This window comes from Acanthochromis polyacanthus, chromosome 22 (assembly GCF_021347895.1).
Source record: "Acanthochromis polyacanthus isolate Apoly-LR-REF ecotype Palm Island chromosome 22, KAUST_Apoly_ChrSc, whole genome shotgun sequence".
Taxonomy (NCBI): Eukaryota; Metazoa; Chordata; class Actinopteri; family Pomacentridae; genus Acanthochromis; species Acanthochromis polyacanthus.
The window spans coordinates 18,205,700-18,223,132 of record NC_067134.1 but is presented as its reverse complement, the minus strand read 5'-3'; the positions used below and the strand labels follow the sequence as shown (position 1 = coordinate 18,223,132).

The following is a 17,433-nucleotide window of genomic DNA, read 5'->3' as shown; positions in this document are numbered from 1 at the left end:
TGTGTTTTCCACTGTTGATGAACTTGCATTATTACAGCTTAAGTTATGCCTGTAATGGCGTTGGTGATATGTTCCTTGAGATGATTTATGTCTCACATCTTCTCCTGATACACCATGACCAAAGATGGCATCAAACGCATCTTCTAGGGTATCTGAAACATCACAAAATATATACATTATACATTTTCCTATGTATGGAAACTTATGGTTCGCTCTGTATATTAGCAAGCGTTACTTCAGAGTGAAATTAGGTTAACCAGTTTTGAAAGAAGACTCTCTTGCTTTCCAGGTTACGGGCCGGTCAGTCGGGCACCAGCCGTCAGAGCAGCTCGGAGACAGAAACGCTGCCGCGACACGGCGAGCCTCGGCCATGGAGCAGCACTGACAGCTCAGACAGCTCCAACCGGCTCGCCCCGCGGCCCGCCATCACCAAGGCCAGCAGTTTCAGCGGCATTTCACCCGGCCTCGTCCGAGGAGACAGCACGGCCAGCAGCAAGAGCACCGGGAGGCTCTCGAAAACAGGCAAGAGACACAGCAGAGATGACGTGGATCTGTGTGAAACAGCTGCAGCACAGTGTTTAGATGCTGGTGTGTTGAGAGACAATGCCCTCTGAATGTCCTCAGCTTGTTTGAAATGGAAAAACCCAGTGCAGAAATACTAATGCAGTCTCAAATAAGAAGTAACTGCACTTTAAAACGTAGCACTGTGCTGTCATCTCACATTTAATCTTCTGTTTTAATTGTTTGGACATGATTGATTGCCCTAAATGTACAGGTAAATTCTGAATATTATAGACTTATTAACAAGAGAGCATTTAATTTATTCATTCAGTCACACAGAGAGGAAACTGTTTCAGCACGAGGAGGAAAAATTCACTAATTAGATGCTAAGTGGGGGACAGTAATAAGAATTTTGCATATTGAGCTTCGAGCAAAATCGTGTGGCATTTGGAACACCTCAGGTCTTATCAGAACAAATGTTTGTTGTCCTGCCGTGGTCGATAAGTCTGTGGGCCGCCCTGTAGCCGGACAGCTGTCAAAACTAATTACCGTACAGCATCCTGGTGATGGAGGAGGCTCTTAAAAAGTGTTGTAGCAGCAGCAGGATAAAACAGAACACCGAGGAGTCGCTGCATAATGCATAAGTGTAAGCGCTGGAAGTGCCACACACGTCACCGAGATGAAGTTAGGGCTGCGTCTCACCTGCAAGTGCTTATTCCACAGTATGATACATTTGTACCTTGATTGGCTGAGATTAGCTGCTCTGCATCATGACCATGTCTTCTTTACCTCTGTGAGAATCGTCGTCTGGTCTTTCCATTTTTCTCCTGCCACCATTTTTCTTTCTATTTTTGCCAACCCCCTGTTGGGGTTTTTTTTCTTGCAGGGAGGTAGCAGCAGCCGGCTTCTTGCCTGAGCGGTTTTTTAAGTTGTTTACGAGGCAGCTGGCTGCCCTCACTTTGTGTTTTGGGAGACATCTCGCCTGTGCTGCCATGTTCTTCTGCGTTTGTCCTTCTCCTCAGACCTCAAATAAACCTTTGCTGCGGCCGGCCAACTTTACCCGAAAACAGCAGTTTAGGGAGCAGATCCTCATCTTTGAAATCTTAATCTTTCTGATATAATTATGACATCATTATTCAGTTTTTTGTCAAAATCATGACCACAACTTAATGTTAATGATCCATTTTTCTAAATCCAGCAGTAGAATGTAAAAACAGGGCCTCTTTTATGACACACTTCCATTTCTTTTTTCTGTCTTTTTGCCTCTAAGAGGGAAATCTTCCACTTTATCCTCATTTCCATTTATTTGACAACTTTATTTAATAGATATAGGTTAGGAATTTACATCCAAACCATATGGCCAGCTTCTGAAATATGTTGCTTTGTTGGATGTTAAGCTGCTCAGTAGTAGTAATAGTTTTACACAGCAGCTGAAATTAGCTTAACTGAAGTGTATTTGCTTATATTCACCTTTATATCAAGGGATTCTGAGATCGTTATGTTTTTTTACTTGTCTCACCATAAAATCATGAATGTAGAGATATCTAGGAGATACTGTCATAGCTAGATATGAACATATACATGCAACGAGGAGTTAGAGTAATTCTAGCATCAGTGATAGGTGTGGATAAGGACACAGAGCTATATGGAGGTTTTTACTGTGACTAAATTTGATGTAAATTCAAAACACACTTAATCTCACCAACATTCGTTACACAGATGAGCAACTAGCCTCGTTAGAAAGGTCAAGTCATGCTGTTTTGTGTAATGTGTGCTACATCTAACTGTAATGGATACTTACAGCACAAAAGCACTGAGAAGAGGGGATGGGAATTTAGCCACAGAACGTTCCTGTGAGGCTCCAAGGGTTAAGAATAAATTAGATCCTCTACATGTTTGTGTAAAATAAATAAACTTGAAGGTTTTCACTATATGGTTTTGACATAAAAAATAAAGTTGCTGAGCTAAAATTCCATTGACTTCTCCCAAAAACAATGCAGCCTGTGTGAATATACACACAAGTTTAACAACAGAACACTGATAATCCCGCTGTTTCATTTTTTAACTCAGCCGTGTGAAGTCATAAACACCAGACTGCAGTGTTGATCCCTTCTCCCAAAAACCAAGAGCTTCTTTGGACATCTGTTCATTAAAGAGGGCGAAATCCATCACAGATCACTCAGATACCAGTTTCTCCATCAACAGCTGCCTCAAGAGATCAGAATGCAATGCAGCCACAAGAGAGGTTGCATTATTAGCAAGCAGCTCGACTGTGAATATCCTCCCCTGCTTCATTATCACCGTGAGCGCCACCACCCAAATGAATAACTAACCTGCCTAAAGCAACGAGTTAATGCTACGCTCAGTGTCTGTCTTAAAGTCGCCGTGGGAGATGTAGCAAGTTGATGATAATCTACTCTTTGTTCCGCCTTCCTTCAGGTTCAGAATCGTGCAGCAGCGTCGGTTCCTCGTCCAGCTCGCTATCCCGTCCCCAGCTGCCTCTCCCAGTTCCAGCCTCCTCCCGGTCCAACCTCCCCAACACGCCCTTAATGCACCCTGACACTAGAGGCCCTGGACACCCTGAGATGACCAAGAGCATCTCCTCACAGCCACCACCAGCTACAGATGCAACCAACTACTATATGTTGCCGCTGGAAGCCTCAGGGATCCCGCCTGGCAGTGTCCTGATCAACCCACACACAGGTGGGTGATGCTGCACCTCCATGAGAGCACGAAAAGCCACAGTTTCTAATTAAAAGCTCAATTTTACAAATTAAAAAATCACCCCTTTTTTTCCCCAAGGGTGGCGACCCATTCTCAGTCTGCTGCATTAAATCAAAGTCAAATTTCCTAAAATATATTCCTTGTCTTGTAATTTTCTGGTCTCCTAATGAATATTCATAACTGTGGGACAGAATTACAGGTTGGCATAGGCCTGCACTCAATTTGTCTGTCAAATTAGTAGTCAGCCTAAAGCTTGCTGATCAAAATGCAGGGAACAGATGGGAGAAATCTGTAAATATGCATCATGGGCCCAGCACACAGTTGTGCACTTTTGGGCTGCAAACTCATCTTCAAAAACTGCCAAGGTTGTTAATTCCTCGTCTGGGTGTGTCCTTCGCTGTCATGAGGAGCATCATTCAAATGTTTGCTTTTGTATGAAGCTGAATTATTTGTGTGTGAAACGCTCGCATCACTGTGGGTTTTGGTCTCGTCTGAATTACATTTGACAGGCAAGCCTTTCATCCATCCCGATGGCAGCGCTGTAGTTTATAGCCCGGCCAGCATCGCCCCCGCTGCTGGCAGGATCCCACAGCAGGGGAAAACCCCACAGCAGCCAATCCCCACCGCAGCGCAGCAGCCAGCCAATCACCTTCACTCCCAGGTCAGTGGGCAGGGCAGTTTTTTTCCCTCATTCTAAATGAACTCGTGCAAAGACTTCAGTGTTTTTTCCAAACTTGTCCTTAACCTTACTAACTTACAGTGTTAAAGAGCTGATAGTAGGATGGTAGGAGCTGTTTAATTGACCGTTAACACTAAACCCCTCCCTTAAACAACAATTGTCCAATCATAATTTAGGAACTGGCTTGTCAAGCTTTGGTTTTCTCCACATTCTCAAGCATTTTAAGCCTTCTCAAAACCACCTTGCCTCATTTCCAGGTAGCTCTGTGTACATTTCTGAGTCAACTGGAACCTTATTGACCCTCCTACTTTTTTTTTTTTTTTTTTTTTTTAATTTGCCTCAAGTTCGTTGTAATCTTGAACTTCAGCGGCTGATCTCAAAGGTGGAAAAACAAAATAGCTAACAGGCTTTTCAGTTGCTCGACTATGTTTGGCTTTTATATATATGACACTGGGGAAGTTGAGTCAAGATTTGGAGCTAATGTTAGCTTGATAGTCAACTTATAAAATCTGGAAAAGATAAGCCTGCTTTTGTTTATCTCTGTTTGCATTTAAGAACTAGTTGTTGCAAAAACTCATAAAATATAAATGTCAGCTGTTAAATCTGCCCATGATTACTGTAAATTGCGTACATGTGCGACTGTGAAGCTTGACAAGCGAAGCTAGGCTAACAGTGAAAGAGGGGCTTAGTGAGCGGCCAGTTGGAGCTCCTGCTGTTTTACTAGCATCCTTTGTCCAATCTCATCACCTGTCCTTCTGTCCGTCTCTTCTTCCCTTCCCTCCCCAGCCGATCTGTCCTCCTCTCCAGCCGTCCTCTGAGCCTGTCCACAACCCAACGGTCTCTTATCCTCTCATTCCTCCTCTTCCTCCTTCTCAGTACCTGCCCGTCTGTCCTAACCAACAGTACACTGTGGTACAGAACTTCTTTCTTCCATTTTATTATTCTTCCCCTCCTTGATCCATCTCCTGTCAGATCTGGCTCATTAGGAGTTTATTTATAGGCTTTTCTCTGAGCAGTTAGATTAGTTAATTAAACTCTGACACAAATGTCCAGAAAGTCAAAGAATTCAGCTCAGTTTATGTCCATAGAAATGCTCTGGGCTCTGCTTGGACTCAGGTCTCCAGACTGTAACTGAGCTCCCTAACAAATTAATACCAGTGATATTTAACAAATTCCTGAATGATTTGCTTCACATGCTGCTTTCTTTGTCACAAGGACATTTAACTTAGTTTGAGTTTGGTATCACATAGCAGGTACTTAATTTCTTATCCTCACTGTACATTTTTGGAGAGACTACTCCTAATAAGGTGTTTCTTCAGTGGCGTCAAGCACAGACATATCTCACCTTTTTAGAACTTCAAAACACACCTCATTATTTCCACAGTATGGAAAGGTGTAACTAAATCCAGCAGGAGCCATTACCCACATATGTAGATCATGCATTCACTTAACCTCATTTTTGACCTGGTTTTAGTGAAAGACATGCCTCTGTGACTAATTATGCCTGTGGAAAGTTCCATTAATATTTAATTCATCACCAGATGTTAGCGCTGAATAATCCATGACTAAAAACACCACTTCTCCAACAACATGTCAGAAATGACCTGCGCTGGTGATACAGATGAATCGTTCACTTTAAACTGGACTAGTCTCTGCAGACCTGGGTCAGATATGAGCTCTCCACATTTGTTTAAGCCTTCAAGTGAAAGTCAATTTAACAAATGTCTTTGATTTGCACTTAGCCTGGAAATTGTCCCTGGTGGTTGATCTGTATTGATCCTTATTCTGAGTTAATGAGTTAAATACTGTGACCCGGGTTCTGATTGTCACTGCCCTTGTCCTGTATCCTGTATATTGATATGCATCTGGTGGTGTCTGTTGCTGCATTTCATTTACCACTTGTTTAAAATGTAATTGCCTCTGCAGCCTGACTCCCTCAACGCCCAGTTCAGTCACATGACGCTGGCTCAGCAGCCGCCCAATGACGGCGGAGCTTCGGCTCCAGATGGCCGCCACTATCCCTCTTTGTACCACCACCACCACCCCTCTCCCGTGGTGCTGCAGGGAGCTCCTCCACAGCAGGTTGCGAGCTATGTGGTGGCCGGGCCATCGGGAGGACACCCAGGGGTGCTGCAGGGTCAGCCCGTCTCTCTCCCGACCCAGGGCCCCAACCACGCGTACCCCAGCTCCACTCCGGGCCCTGCTGCTTTTCCTGGACCCACCCTGAACCAGCCGCTGCTCCAGCAACACACGTACATCCAGCAGCCTGTCCAACAGGTACAGACTCTAACTGCACATCTAAAATCATGCAGAGAAATTTGAAAATGTGGTAATTTGTCCTCATGAGTCACTCCTGCAGTGAAAACCAGCTTTATGACTAATCCTTCAATTCTGCTCGAGCTGTGAAGTGGATTCAAATGGGACTGTGATGCATCATGCAGTCCTTGAATCTGTATTATGTGTTTCTCGCGCAGATGTCCACGTGTTACTGCTCTTCAGCTCATCACCCACACTGCTCCAGTCAGCAGCAGCAGCACTACCGACCCCACATCAACGCGCTGCCATATAACTGCCCTCAGAGCCAAAACCTGCCCCAGCAACAAGGTACAAACACATCCATTTTAAGGATCCATGTCAACTGTTTGATCTTAAAGTCTTTGTTCTCATATGATAAAATGTGTGTTCTCTTGTAACACATTTTCATTGTGGTGTCTTTCGAAGCAGCTGAAAATGTTTTTGATTAAGATGCACACAGCCACACAGGGTCCTATTGTAAAAGAATCCCTTTCATTGCCATTAGACCAGTTCAGAGTTGCACACCTGGATACCAAACAGCAGCAGGTTCCTTTTCTTTTCTCCAGTTTCCTCTGTTAGACCAAAACTACAAATGATTCAAATCGAGCTTTGAAATAGCAACACAGTGGATCTGAAGACAAATCAAAGAATGTTGTAATGAAGAAGATCCACAGTTCGCTTTTAATTTTCAGGCTTCACGTTGTTAAGAGCAAAGCTCTGACTTGCTGCTTCATCATGAGTTGTACTCTGTAGACTTTGTTAACTTCCCTCTTTGAGCTCTTAGATATCATTTTGTTGTTGCTGTTGTTTGTTTCTTCACAAGGGAGCAATGCCTGCTGCAGTCCGACGGCTCTAGTGAAGGACAAATATTCCTCCCTTCCTTTCCTCTGTGTTTGTTTTGTTTTTACGAGTTCAGATGTCTCCCCGGGAGTCATCCACTAGATTATTCTGGTTTTGGTTTTTTTTCCTTTTTCCCCCTCCTTCACCACAGGAGTTGAGGTTGTTAGCTCCTGCTCAGTCTCTCCCTCACAGCGAACACATACACACAGTTACTTAACTAAATGTAACGTTGCCACAGTTGTTCTTGTATAATCGCACACACACACTGGTGCACACACGTCTCTGTAAGTGGCTGCGGCACTATTCTGTCATCTGTAGGCTGCAAATGTGGCTTCCCTGCTGGGGAACTGGGGAATAGACAGCGGACAAATGAAGCTGACCTACAAAGGCAAAGGACAGCAATTATTTCTCAGGGAAACAGGGGAAAAAATGACTTTGGTGCCTCGTTTCCCTTCTGTTTTTGCATTAATTAAAGAAATACACACGTAAGACCGTCTAAAGGTGACGATAAAGCGCCGCGGGTTGCACACATAATAAATAAGTTATCAATGGAAATTGTCTCATGGCCCAGTCAGTGTCCGCTGAGGAACCTGTCAGCATTTCCACTCACTTGCATCAGACAGCCACCAGCTCCACAGGGCTTCAGCTTCTGTCATGGTCATTCTCAGAGAGCATCTTGTAACACATGTGAGGGGATTGAACGCTTTCTGTACTTTTCCTCTTTGCTGTCAGGCAGTGATGGAGGTTATTAAACAGGAGCATGTTATAAACTGAACATCACAAACCTACTTTCAGTAAAAGCGGCATTAAAATACATTTCTTTGACAGAACCTCACGATGATTTCATTTTTCAAACAATGCCACTCTGTGATCTCCACTTCCTCCTGCTATAAACTAAATGTCATTGCTAGAGAGAAAATGTCACTTTGAATATGTGTACATTCAATCAAAGTGGCCCTGAAAAAACGGTGTTGTGGCGCTTTCAGCTGTTTTTAAATCGTACTCGCAGATGAATTCCATACAACACCCCACAATGCCTTCAACAATGGGCCTGCGGTATTAATTTTGACTTGAATGATGTCAGTATCCAGCTAGCTCTTTCTGGACACAACTTCAGATATGATTTCAAGTCTCATTTTTCGTTTGTAGAGAATTTTTCCAGTGAGAAATATGTATATTCTTTAGTCATACAGCACTTTCCAACCAAAATAAAGACACAATTTGGTGCATAAAAACCAGTACAGTTGAAAAAGCTCAAATATTTTTAAAAAAAGGAAGGGATATTTAAATTTGAGTAAAATCAGGAACGCTTGAGAACCTCAAACAAACTGTTTGTTTACAGAATTTTTGCAGTTAAAAAACATGTATATATATTCTGTTGTTATATAGCACTTTCCAAGCTACAAAGCCTAAGCAGCAAAATAAAGACAGTTCGGTGCAAAAAACCAATAAAGTGTTGAAAAGCTTAAATACTTTTTAAAAAAGGGAATTTTTTTTTTTTTTCCTTAAAATGAGCAAAAAAATCTGGACTTGACCTCTCAGATCTGGGTCCTTTAAAACTGTGACCAAAACACAAACTGATGGGTCCATTTTACTGTGTCAGAATCGACCTGTCAGTATTTTCTGGTCCACAGTTTCTTGTAGATTTCAGCTGACATGTACACCAGCACCCACATAACTGCAGCGTCAGCCGATATTATCCAATTCTTTCGCTGTCGCTCTACTCGAGGAGACGTCTGGAGCCTGAGAGGCGGGATGCGGGGCCGGGACGCTGTCTGAGAGGCCTCTATGAATCTCACAGTGAACCGGTCTCTTTTTCAGCCCCTCACTTGTCACCTCGCGGGACGTACAACCACCTCGCCGCTGCTTCCCAGAGAAAGAACAGCAGTGTTTGACAAGGAAGCGCCTGTAAATCCAGTCGCCGATGGTGGATGGATGCAAACTGCTCAAACTGATGGCTTTAATCCCAAAAATGAACCAGAATGTCAGGACGCTCAGCCTTACTTTTTCAGCATCAGGACAGCTGGTCATTATCGAACTCTTCCCTCATGTGCTGCAGGCTGGAAGGGGAATAAATAGGGTGCGTTTGATATTATGGTCATTTCATGCTTGGTTTGTAAGTGAAGGTGGAGGCGAGGGTGGATAAAAATAGTCCTCCCCGCTCTGTTCCTCGCCGAGCTCTTTCATTGTCTAGTTGTACTTTTCTCCCAGGGCGGCAGACTGTAAAGACACCTTCACAAAAGGACGTCCTCTCCTTTGTCGTGTGTGTGTGTGTGTGTGTGTGTGTGTGTGTGTGTGTGTGTGTGTGTGTGTGTGTGTGTGTGTGTGTGTGTGTGTGTGTGTGTGTGTGTGTGTGTGTGTGTGTGTGTGTGTGTGTGTGTGTGTGTGTGTGTGTGTGTGTGTGTGTGTGTGTGTGTGTGTGTGTGTCACAAGGGACAGTATTTTCAAATGTCTCTTTTTGTCACCTTGACATTTAAGTGTCTGATTTACCCTCAGCCTGCGGTCAGGAACAGGAGCCACCATTTTAGGCCGCTCGGAGAATGGTCGGATCCGTGTGACATTGCTTCATCTTCTGTGTCTCATTTTCCCCTGCCCTCTTTAAATGGGTTTTTAATAAGCAAGGTAGAAATGAGATGTCTTGTTGAAGTGAAAGTTGTTTTTTTTTTTTTTGTTTGGTTTTTTTTTTTTTTCTCCCCCTCCCTGGCAGAGGAGTGGCTCAACCACTCAGGTTTCAGGTTCAGGCCACCGCAGGCTAAATCAGATATATTGACTTTCTCATTTATTCCAAGTGCCTCAAACCTGCTTAGCAATAACAGCTCAACTCCTCTAGCAGAGCCTCGACTCCTTCCATTGTTCTCACCATGATGGAGCTTCTTTGTTGTGATTGTTTTAACAAGCAAATATCGCTTTGAAATCAATAAAATGTTGGACAATTTTCTTGTAAAATCTTGATAGCCGAGCCTTTTTCCTCCAAGCTTTCATTGGTGCGTTCCTCTGCTGTGCTGTGTAGGAGTCATGAATATTAAATGTGGTGTTTTCAGGGGTTGTTATTATCACTGTGTTCCTATCTGGAGCCTCTTTTCATTCGGTCACAGCATTGTGCCTTTCTCATTTTGCCTCAGTGCACCAAGCCGTGATGCCAAACCCAGCGCCCAGCTACCAGACCGTAGTGGGCGTCCAGCCAACACCCAACCTCGCTCTCACTGGCAACCAGCAAAGCAATATGGGCAACCAGATGCAAGGCATGATGGTCCAGTACCCTCCAATGCAGTCTTATCAGGTACTCTGATGATGGGACGCCTCTGTGAGCTTTTCCCTGTGAGCGTCAGATAGGTTAATATTAGCAGAGTAAAAATGAAAGAGAGCATTCAGTTCAAGTCAATACGGATGAAGCCTGCTGAGCTTGGGACCATTGTTCTCAAAGGGGGCCGTTTGTGCCTTTTTATTCGTGTTGAGGCACAACAAGAAAAGATAGCTTTTTAAAAAAAATAAGAGCAAGCATTTGATAGTGAAAAGCAACTCCCAAGTGTTGTCTTTTGAATTGTTTGTCCTGAAGCTTTAACAAAATACAAAGCCATGTCTTTGAGGATTTTGAATTAGAAGAATAAAGAAAAACATTGATAGTGCAGCCAGTAGTCATGTTTCCATAAAATATGTTCATTAGAAAAATAGTCAATGATGGTGGCAGAATTTGAAAATGCATCCATCATTTTGCAAAAAATACAAAAACAAAAATGATACATGAGATATTTTTACTTTTCCGCAAACAATAGTTAATATTCTTCATTGGGGATGGAAAAAACTGGTGAGCAGAACATTTAACTCACAGTCTTAGCTATTTCCCCTTCTTTTGTTGGCTTTTTCCCCCAAATATTCAAACATTAACTTCAGCTTTGCTTGACTATTAAAGGGAAACCTCTTGAGTTGTACTTTCAAGGCCCATTACTTTTGTGAGGTTGCATTTTTTAACAAAAAGCGTTCATGTTAGCATGTATCTCCTCACAATATGGAGCTGCTTTATCACAGTTTAAGCTAGCATTAGCTGTTTGGACCTTTGTCAAGCTGCAATGTAGCAACACTAGCCAAGTTAGCATTATGTTAGCCAAACGCATCGGCTGGTATTCATTTTAGGAGCCTTTTCATCTTGGTGAATTTCGTTTCTTGCTTCATCTTCTAGCCATGTGTGATGTAGCCTGTACCACCCCCATCTAACAACACTATACAGTCTAGTTTATTCAGGCCAAAGTAGTTAGTGGAAACAATTCTCTTTTTTTCTTTTTCTTTTTTCGCAGCATTTCAAAAGTTAGCTTCAAATCCATTTGACAGTTAAATAGAAACACCGCTACTGCTGCTGTCAGAGAAAAAGCATTGTTGCTGTTTGCTTTGTTTCGTTGCTTGATTTCTCGTTCCAATCGTTTCTTTCTTCTGCAGCAGGTTTCAGTCCCTCAGCAGACATACCAGCAGCCAGTGTTTGTGTCCTGCCAGCCAGGACAGGGAGCAGTGGCTGTTGCTGGCATGCAGCCCTGCTACAGCCTGATCCCTCCGAACCAGCACACCACCATGAGGTACAGTTCCACAGCTGTGACAGAGTTCCAGAAGTAACGCTAAAGTGTCCGTATTTGATGGATTACCTGGGTTTACATCCATTCAGGAATTTCTTGGCACCCACAAAGAAAAAATCACTGACAGCAGCATCCTAAGAATTGAGGATATAAGCAGCACTTTAGTTGTTTAGCCAGCTTAAACAATTGGGGTTTTGTTTACTCGAGCATAATAGATGTTTTTGTTCATCACATGGTTAGAAATACAAGGAAAATGCAAAGAATCTGTCAAATACGGAACACAAAAACATCCCCCCTCCTGTATGCAGAACGATCGTGTTTACAGTTGATTGTAGTGTCCAAACCTCCATTTTAGTACCGGGAAGAGAGTGTAGTTCTTCTAGTAGCACACCATGAACAGTCCTGACATGACTGGAATACTGTATTTAGATGAGAGCAGAGAAAAAGAGGTGGTCAGGCAGGAGTCTCGAGGGGTTTTGAGGTGGAACGGGCTGAATAATGCTCTTTGTTTGACAGAAGAGAAATCCAATTTTGACCTTTAACTCACAAGTCATGTGTTGAGTGTCGGTCTTAAAAGTGACATTCTTATGCAGGGAGAGTTCCACATATTCATTGAAGAATCCTCTTTGGGCTTAATAATGTTTTGCTTTATCTTGTAATAATCGTAGCCTGTCCCATGCTGGATTTTTGAGGTTGAAGATTCATTTTCATTTTATATTAGTTGTAAGTGTTGCAAGATTTTGCAAATCTGAATTACAGTTGATGCTGATATTGATATTTGGCAGTTAAAACCTCGGAGTGTTCTAAGAAAAGTAAGTCAAAAGATGACTATATTTTGCATTTCTACCATGTTAAATGTATCTTGAAACAACTTGTGGACCACTCACTCCTCTACTTCCCATTTTTCAGACATTTTTTCACGTAAATATGTTTTGTTTTACTCTGTATAATTTGTTTTCGCTGCTCTGTGTAAATACAGACTGCAGTTCAGGTGAAATTTCTTTAATTTTTATCACACAACTGTTGGTCACAGCTGTGCCAAGGAGCGCAATATTTTTTGGATTGTTTTTACAGAATCTGTGGCTTATTTTTCTGCAAATTGTGAGCTTATATTGCTTCGTATTTGCAACAGAACCACACATCAGAAGTTAAAATTCTGACACTTCCAGCCGTTAAATGATTTACTTTTTACAAGGCTTTCAAACTCGCTGGTAGTTTTAAGGTTGTATTTGTTTTATTGCATCAGACACTGTTCACTTCTACTTTCCAAGCCAGAACTTTTCATGCATATCATATTTTGATGTATGAGTGTAATCACTTTAAAGCCCTGTTTTATTTCTTAATATTTAATAACCCGGTTTGCATTGATCCATTTTATGATCAATTAGTCAAAAGTCGCTGTCTAAAATGTTAATTGTGTTTTCTGGTACATTGTTTTGCTCCGAAATTAACTTAGGTCCTGTTTACAGTGGTAATACACTCACTCTGATTTATGTTCATCTTTTTCTAATGACACTTTGTAATAGCTGAAGTGGCTTTAATCAGGTTTCGATGGAATAATTAGCCTGGCCTTAGCTGTACTTTGTCCCAGAAACCGATTTGCAGGTACTTGATGGTGTTTCTCACTCCTGAAGGTGCCTCTTATTTATAGACCGAACAGGCCTGATGAGTGAATCCCCAAAGCACCTCTAAGACAAGGTCATCTTTGTTCACTGTGGGGGAAAAAAATGAAGTTATTACCACAATGCTTTTGGTGAACTGGGTCTGCGTATAGCTGATGAATGTCTACTCTGACACCGCCTCAAAGAGCTTTAGCCATTTTCCTCCATTACTGGGCTGCTGTGGAGAAGTGTGGAGTGCCTCTCATTATAGCTGATTGATAGAACTAGTTCACAGAAAGCAAAACATGTAATTAGTTTCTACCTCCATGGACCCAATCAATCTGGATACTGGTGAGTGGAGCACTACTGGGACCGTTGTGCGCGCACGTATACATAACAAACAGCAGACATGAATGCAGCCGTGTGCGAAGTCGTCACCAGCCCAAGAACAATGCAGAGATACTCATATGTGAGGAGAGGTCACTTTCTCATTGTCCCAGCTGTAAAATGAGGCTGCTTTAGTAGGGCAGCCGGTGTGGAAATGATTTATGTGGCGGCGTTGGATCGGCTCAGGCTTCTCCCAAGAGTGCCGACTGTCCACCTGCAGCCTGCTTTTCCACCAGCTGGAGACGAATCCCTGCAGGCAGGGCGCTTACAGAGCAGAGCGCCTACTTTCCAGATGGACTTAAAGTTAGATTTTAGATTTAATACCCCAACTGCAGCGCTAAGATTCCACAGATCTGTGGAGGTTTAGAAAAAGATTTCTCTGATCACTTAGGTGTCAGTATTGGACTTTATCTTTTCAGGTCTTCAAGTCATGTGTAATGATTAATTAATGGCATTAGAAATAGTTGTTTTTGAAGCTGCAACTACAAGATGTTTGGCTTCAACCATCAAATGTTTGCTTAAATTGATCAAAGTTTTGATTATTTGACCAATAATTACTATAAGCTGCTCAGAAAGTGACAAAAGTATGATTTAAATGTCACTACACTGAAACCCTGCAGGAGCCCTTTTTAAAAGTCTCAAATTGAATAGTGCAAACTATAACAGAAAATTATAATAACTCCATCAAGGAACATGACAGAGCAATGTGACGATGGGCGTACGTTTGTTTGTCTGTTTTTCCATCCGTGTGCAACATTACTCAAAAACGGATGAATGGATTTAAATGAAATTTTCAGGGAAGGTCAAAAATGACACAAGGACCAAGTGATTAGATTTTGGCAGTAATGCGGCTTATAGTCTGAATCCACAGATTTCTTAAAGATTTCTGTATCATCGCGGCACCTCGTCACTGTAACTATGACAACAACTGAATGCGACATCAGCTGCCTGCTGACGATCACATGATTGCGATCCTACGACGGTTGGACTGCTGCAGACTTATTGGGACTTATCTGTCTGAAATGATAAAAGGAATGGCTGATTAAACTGTGGGAGTGTTTCCGAGTCCCATCAATTCGCGCTACATACTTAGGTGATGAAATTCAATATCCGTACAGAGCATACACATGCATAACACACACCTGTGCTCAGCGCAACGTCATTTTGTTTGTGGGTACATCTGTAATAAATGGACACATTCTATGTTGCTTTGATTTCTGATTATCAATAACTAATAATTTAAAAAAGTCGCATTTCTGACAATACCATATGGGGGAATGAACAGCTTTGATGGAGTACTGTGCTCTCTGAGTGCTTTTCTTGTTAAAACATGCGGTTTACTGTGTGTCTTCCATCACAGTTCAACAGTGAGTTTCCTGCCCGCCCCGATGATGGAGCAGCTTCAGTTTCCTCAGACCTCGTCGCCCTGCGTCTCCCAGCAGCACCCGGGCCAACAGTATGCAGGTACGCTTTTCTGTAGACCAGGCAGAGGGCCACATTCAAACACAGTGATCTACAGTAGGATCACGCGCTGAAGTGCGAATATTCACTTTTTCTGACATTAGCCACCCTGGAGATACCCCATCACTGCCACCACGCTCCCACACCCTTTATTTTCCCCATCTCTCAGTGTCAATATCTGCAGAATGGATTCCTCCGCAGCTACGACCTGCACTTCATAATGAAATAATCTTCTCTGGGTTTACTTTGCCGATGTATGTGCGTCAGACGCGTGATTAGATTTACACTCTGGATTTTCAAAATGAAAAAGAGCGAGGCGCGGTGATGACGGGTCCCTGGAGTTTGGATAAGTTAAAGTGATTTGCACCATCCAGAGCTGGACGGAATTAAACGGCGATTAGGTCGACCACTGCAAATGTTACGCTGACGTCAAACTCGGTCAGAGCGTTGCCAGTGTTTGCTGCAGTGAAAAACTATTAAAGTAAGAAATCACCGATGGCATCGCTCATCAGACGTGTTGCTGCTGCTCTGCTCCTCTGGTTGTATTGGGATGTATCATCACGTGGTTTGACATGAGCATACCTTGCATTTTAATTGAGGATATATCTTATTTCCCACTTGTCCCACTCTGAAGTGATGATTCTCAGTTTAATTTAACATGGTCATGTGTGTATGTGAGTGCATACAGCATATGCATATTTATATGGATGTACAGTTGTCTTGTTGAGCTCTCCAGGGCAGCAGATAACTTGTTAGCTAGTTTTCAAACATACAGAACTTTGTCAGAACACATTATGCGTTTTGTTTTTTCCCTTTGCTTCACTTTATTTTATAGCTAGGGGTTTTTTTGAGCATGTAGAAGATCACCAAAGAGAAGTATCTCATAAAAAACAGTCATGTTTCCATTTAAAGTGAACTTTGACAATGTTAAAATATGTAAACATTTTGGCCAGTTTCTATTAACTGTTCGGGCGGAGTACGCTGTGTTTCACATGGCTGTATCAAGGCCAGACACAAAACCAGTTGTGTGAAAACCACTAAGAAACACAAAAAAGAAGCAAAACTCTGTGCAGAAGTGAAAAGAGCCATTTTAGTTTCAGTTGTGACCTGAATGTTCAGTTCAAAGCAGTTTCAATCACCTGTTCAGTGCATTAAATCTTGTTCAGTAAGTCAACAACTGCCTCAAGCAAGTATAAAACTGGAATGTTTTTTAAAGTTGTCTCCATTAGATTACTTCAGAAAGGATGTAAAAATACATTATCAAGACAGGACTTCTGCTGCTTACCTCCCTGAAACACGTCATTTAAAATCCTGGCTTTTCTTGTCTACATCACCATGTAACTCATTTGCATAATACCTACAAAGAATGAGCAGTTTCTTCACTAGAGTCACCTCAGCTGCTATCCCTACGTAACCAACATGCTTTCATCAGGCTGACCAATCAGAGTGGGCTTTTTGTTCAGCAAGGAGCTGAAACGGAGCAGAAGGTGCTGCAGCAATTTACAGTACAAGAAAAATAATGTGTTTTTGAGCATGAAACATTATAGTAGACCCTGAAAAGACTGTTATTTACCTATAAATGAACGTCATATGGGCTCTTTAAAAATAGTCCTTAAAATCAACAGTCAGTGTTTGAGGAGAAAAGCTGACATATCTACCAGTGATGTCAATAATCAGTCATGATATGGATACTTTTGTGTCAGTCTAATTGCCCAGTTAGGTCATCACGGAGGCAAATGGATGGAACTACCAAAAAGACATGAGAAATAACAGAAAATTAAGGCAGACTTTTGCTGTTAGAAAACATCCTCATAATAAGCCTTATTTTCCTGGTTATTTCCTGCGTGTTGCGTGGTTGAATGTCCGTCCAGAGGCCCAGGTGGGGTAGTCTCCTCACTAATGACCTTTATTATTCATGTCTGATTATTACGGGAGCCCAGTGGAGGGAGCCATCATTTCCAACCCGTCAGTAATGAGGTCAGATGAAGGTCTCACGGCGGCCTTACCTACAGCGTGACCAGTAAACACTTTTAATTGGCTAGGCTGAGGCCAGAAATAATCTGCAGATTAAGCCCAAATATCCATTGTCCTTGTTACTGTTAGGAGATTTTATTCCATAAATCAACCGCGCCGTCGCCTGTGTGGAGTTTGTGTAGGATTTCCACCTCATGTGAGCTTAATGTAAACAGAAATTAATTATGCTTTTGAGTCTTGATTGATTGTTTTTTATTAGCCACATGTGTTGCGGTCATGTGTCACAAACAAATAATTTAATTGGATCTGCGGGATCATGGCAGAGGGTTTAGCAGGAAAAGGGAACGGACTGTTATTGCCACTATCAACGTGCCCTTATAATGAAGGCACTTAAGACCTAATTGCTGTG

At 42.3% G+C, this 17,433-nt stretch overlaps 1 protein-coding gene across 8 annotated transcripts in view; it reads left to right on the top strand.

Moving 5' to 3' along the window:
* The window catches only part of LOC110959550 (R3H domain-containing protein 1-like), a 49,370-nt gene that overhangs the window by 26,457 nt on the left and 5,480 nt on the right, over window positions 1–17,433 (top strand). For 6 of the 8 annotated variants that reach the window (XR_007939120.1, XM_022206437.2, XM_022206440.2 and 3 more), the window contains 9 exons: window positions 290–522; window positions 2,941–3,204; window positions 3,735–3,886; window positions 4,691–4,816; window positions 5,831–6,181; window positions 6,379–6,508; window positions 10,162–10,319; window positions 11,471–11,604; window positions 14,950–15,053. Coding sequence is in view for 7 of the 8 variants with exons in the window: in XM_022206437.2 (XP_022062129.1) it covers window positions 290–522; window positions 2,941–3,204; window positions 3,735–3,886; window positions 4,691–4,816; window positions 5,831–6,181; window positions 6,379–6,508; window positions 10,162–10,319; window positions 11,471–11,604; window positions 14,950–15,053 (1,652 nt within the window). In the remaining variant the exon portion in view is untranslated. The remainder of the gene's footprint in view (window positions 1–289; window positions 523–2,940; window positions 3,205–3,734; window positions 3,887–4,690; window positions 4,817–5,830; window positions 6,182–6,378; window positions 6,509–10,161; window positions 10,320–11,470; window positions 11,605–14,949; window positions 15,054–17,433) is intronic. The other 2 variants (XM_022206438.2, XM_022206441.2) reach the window with 2 other exon arrangements.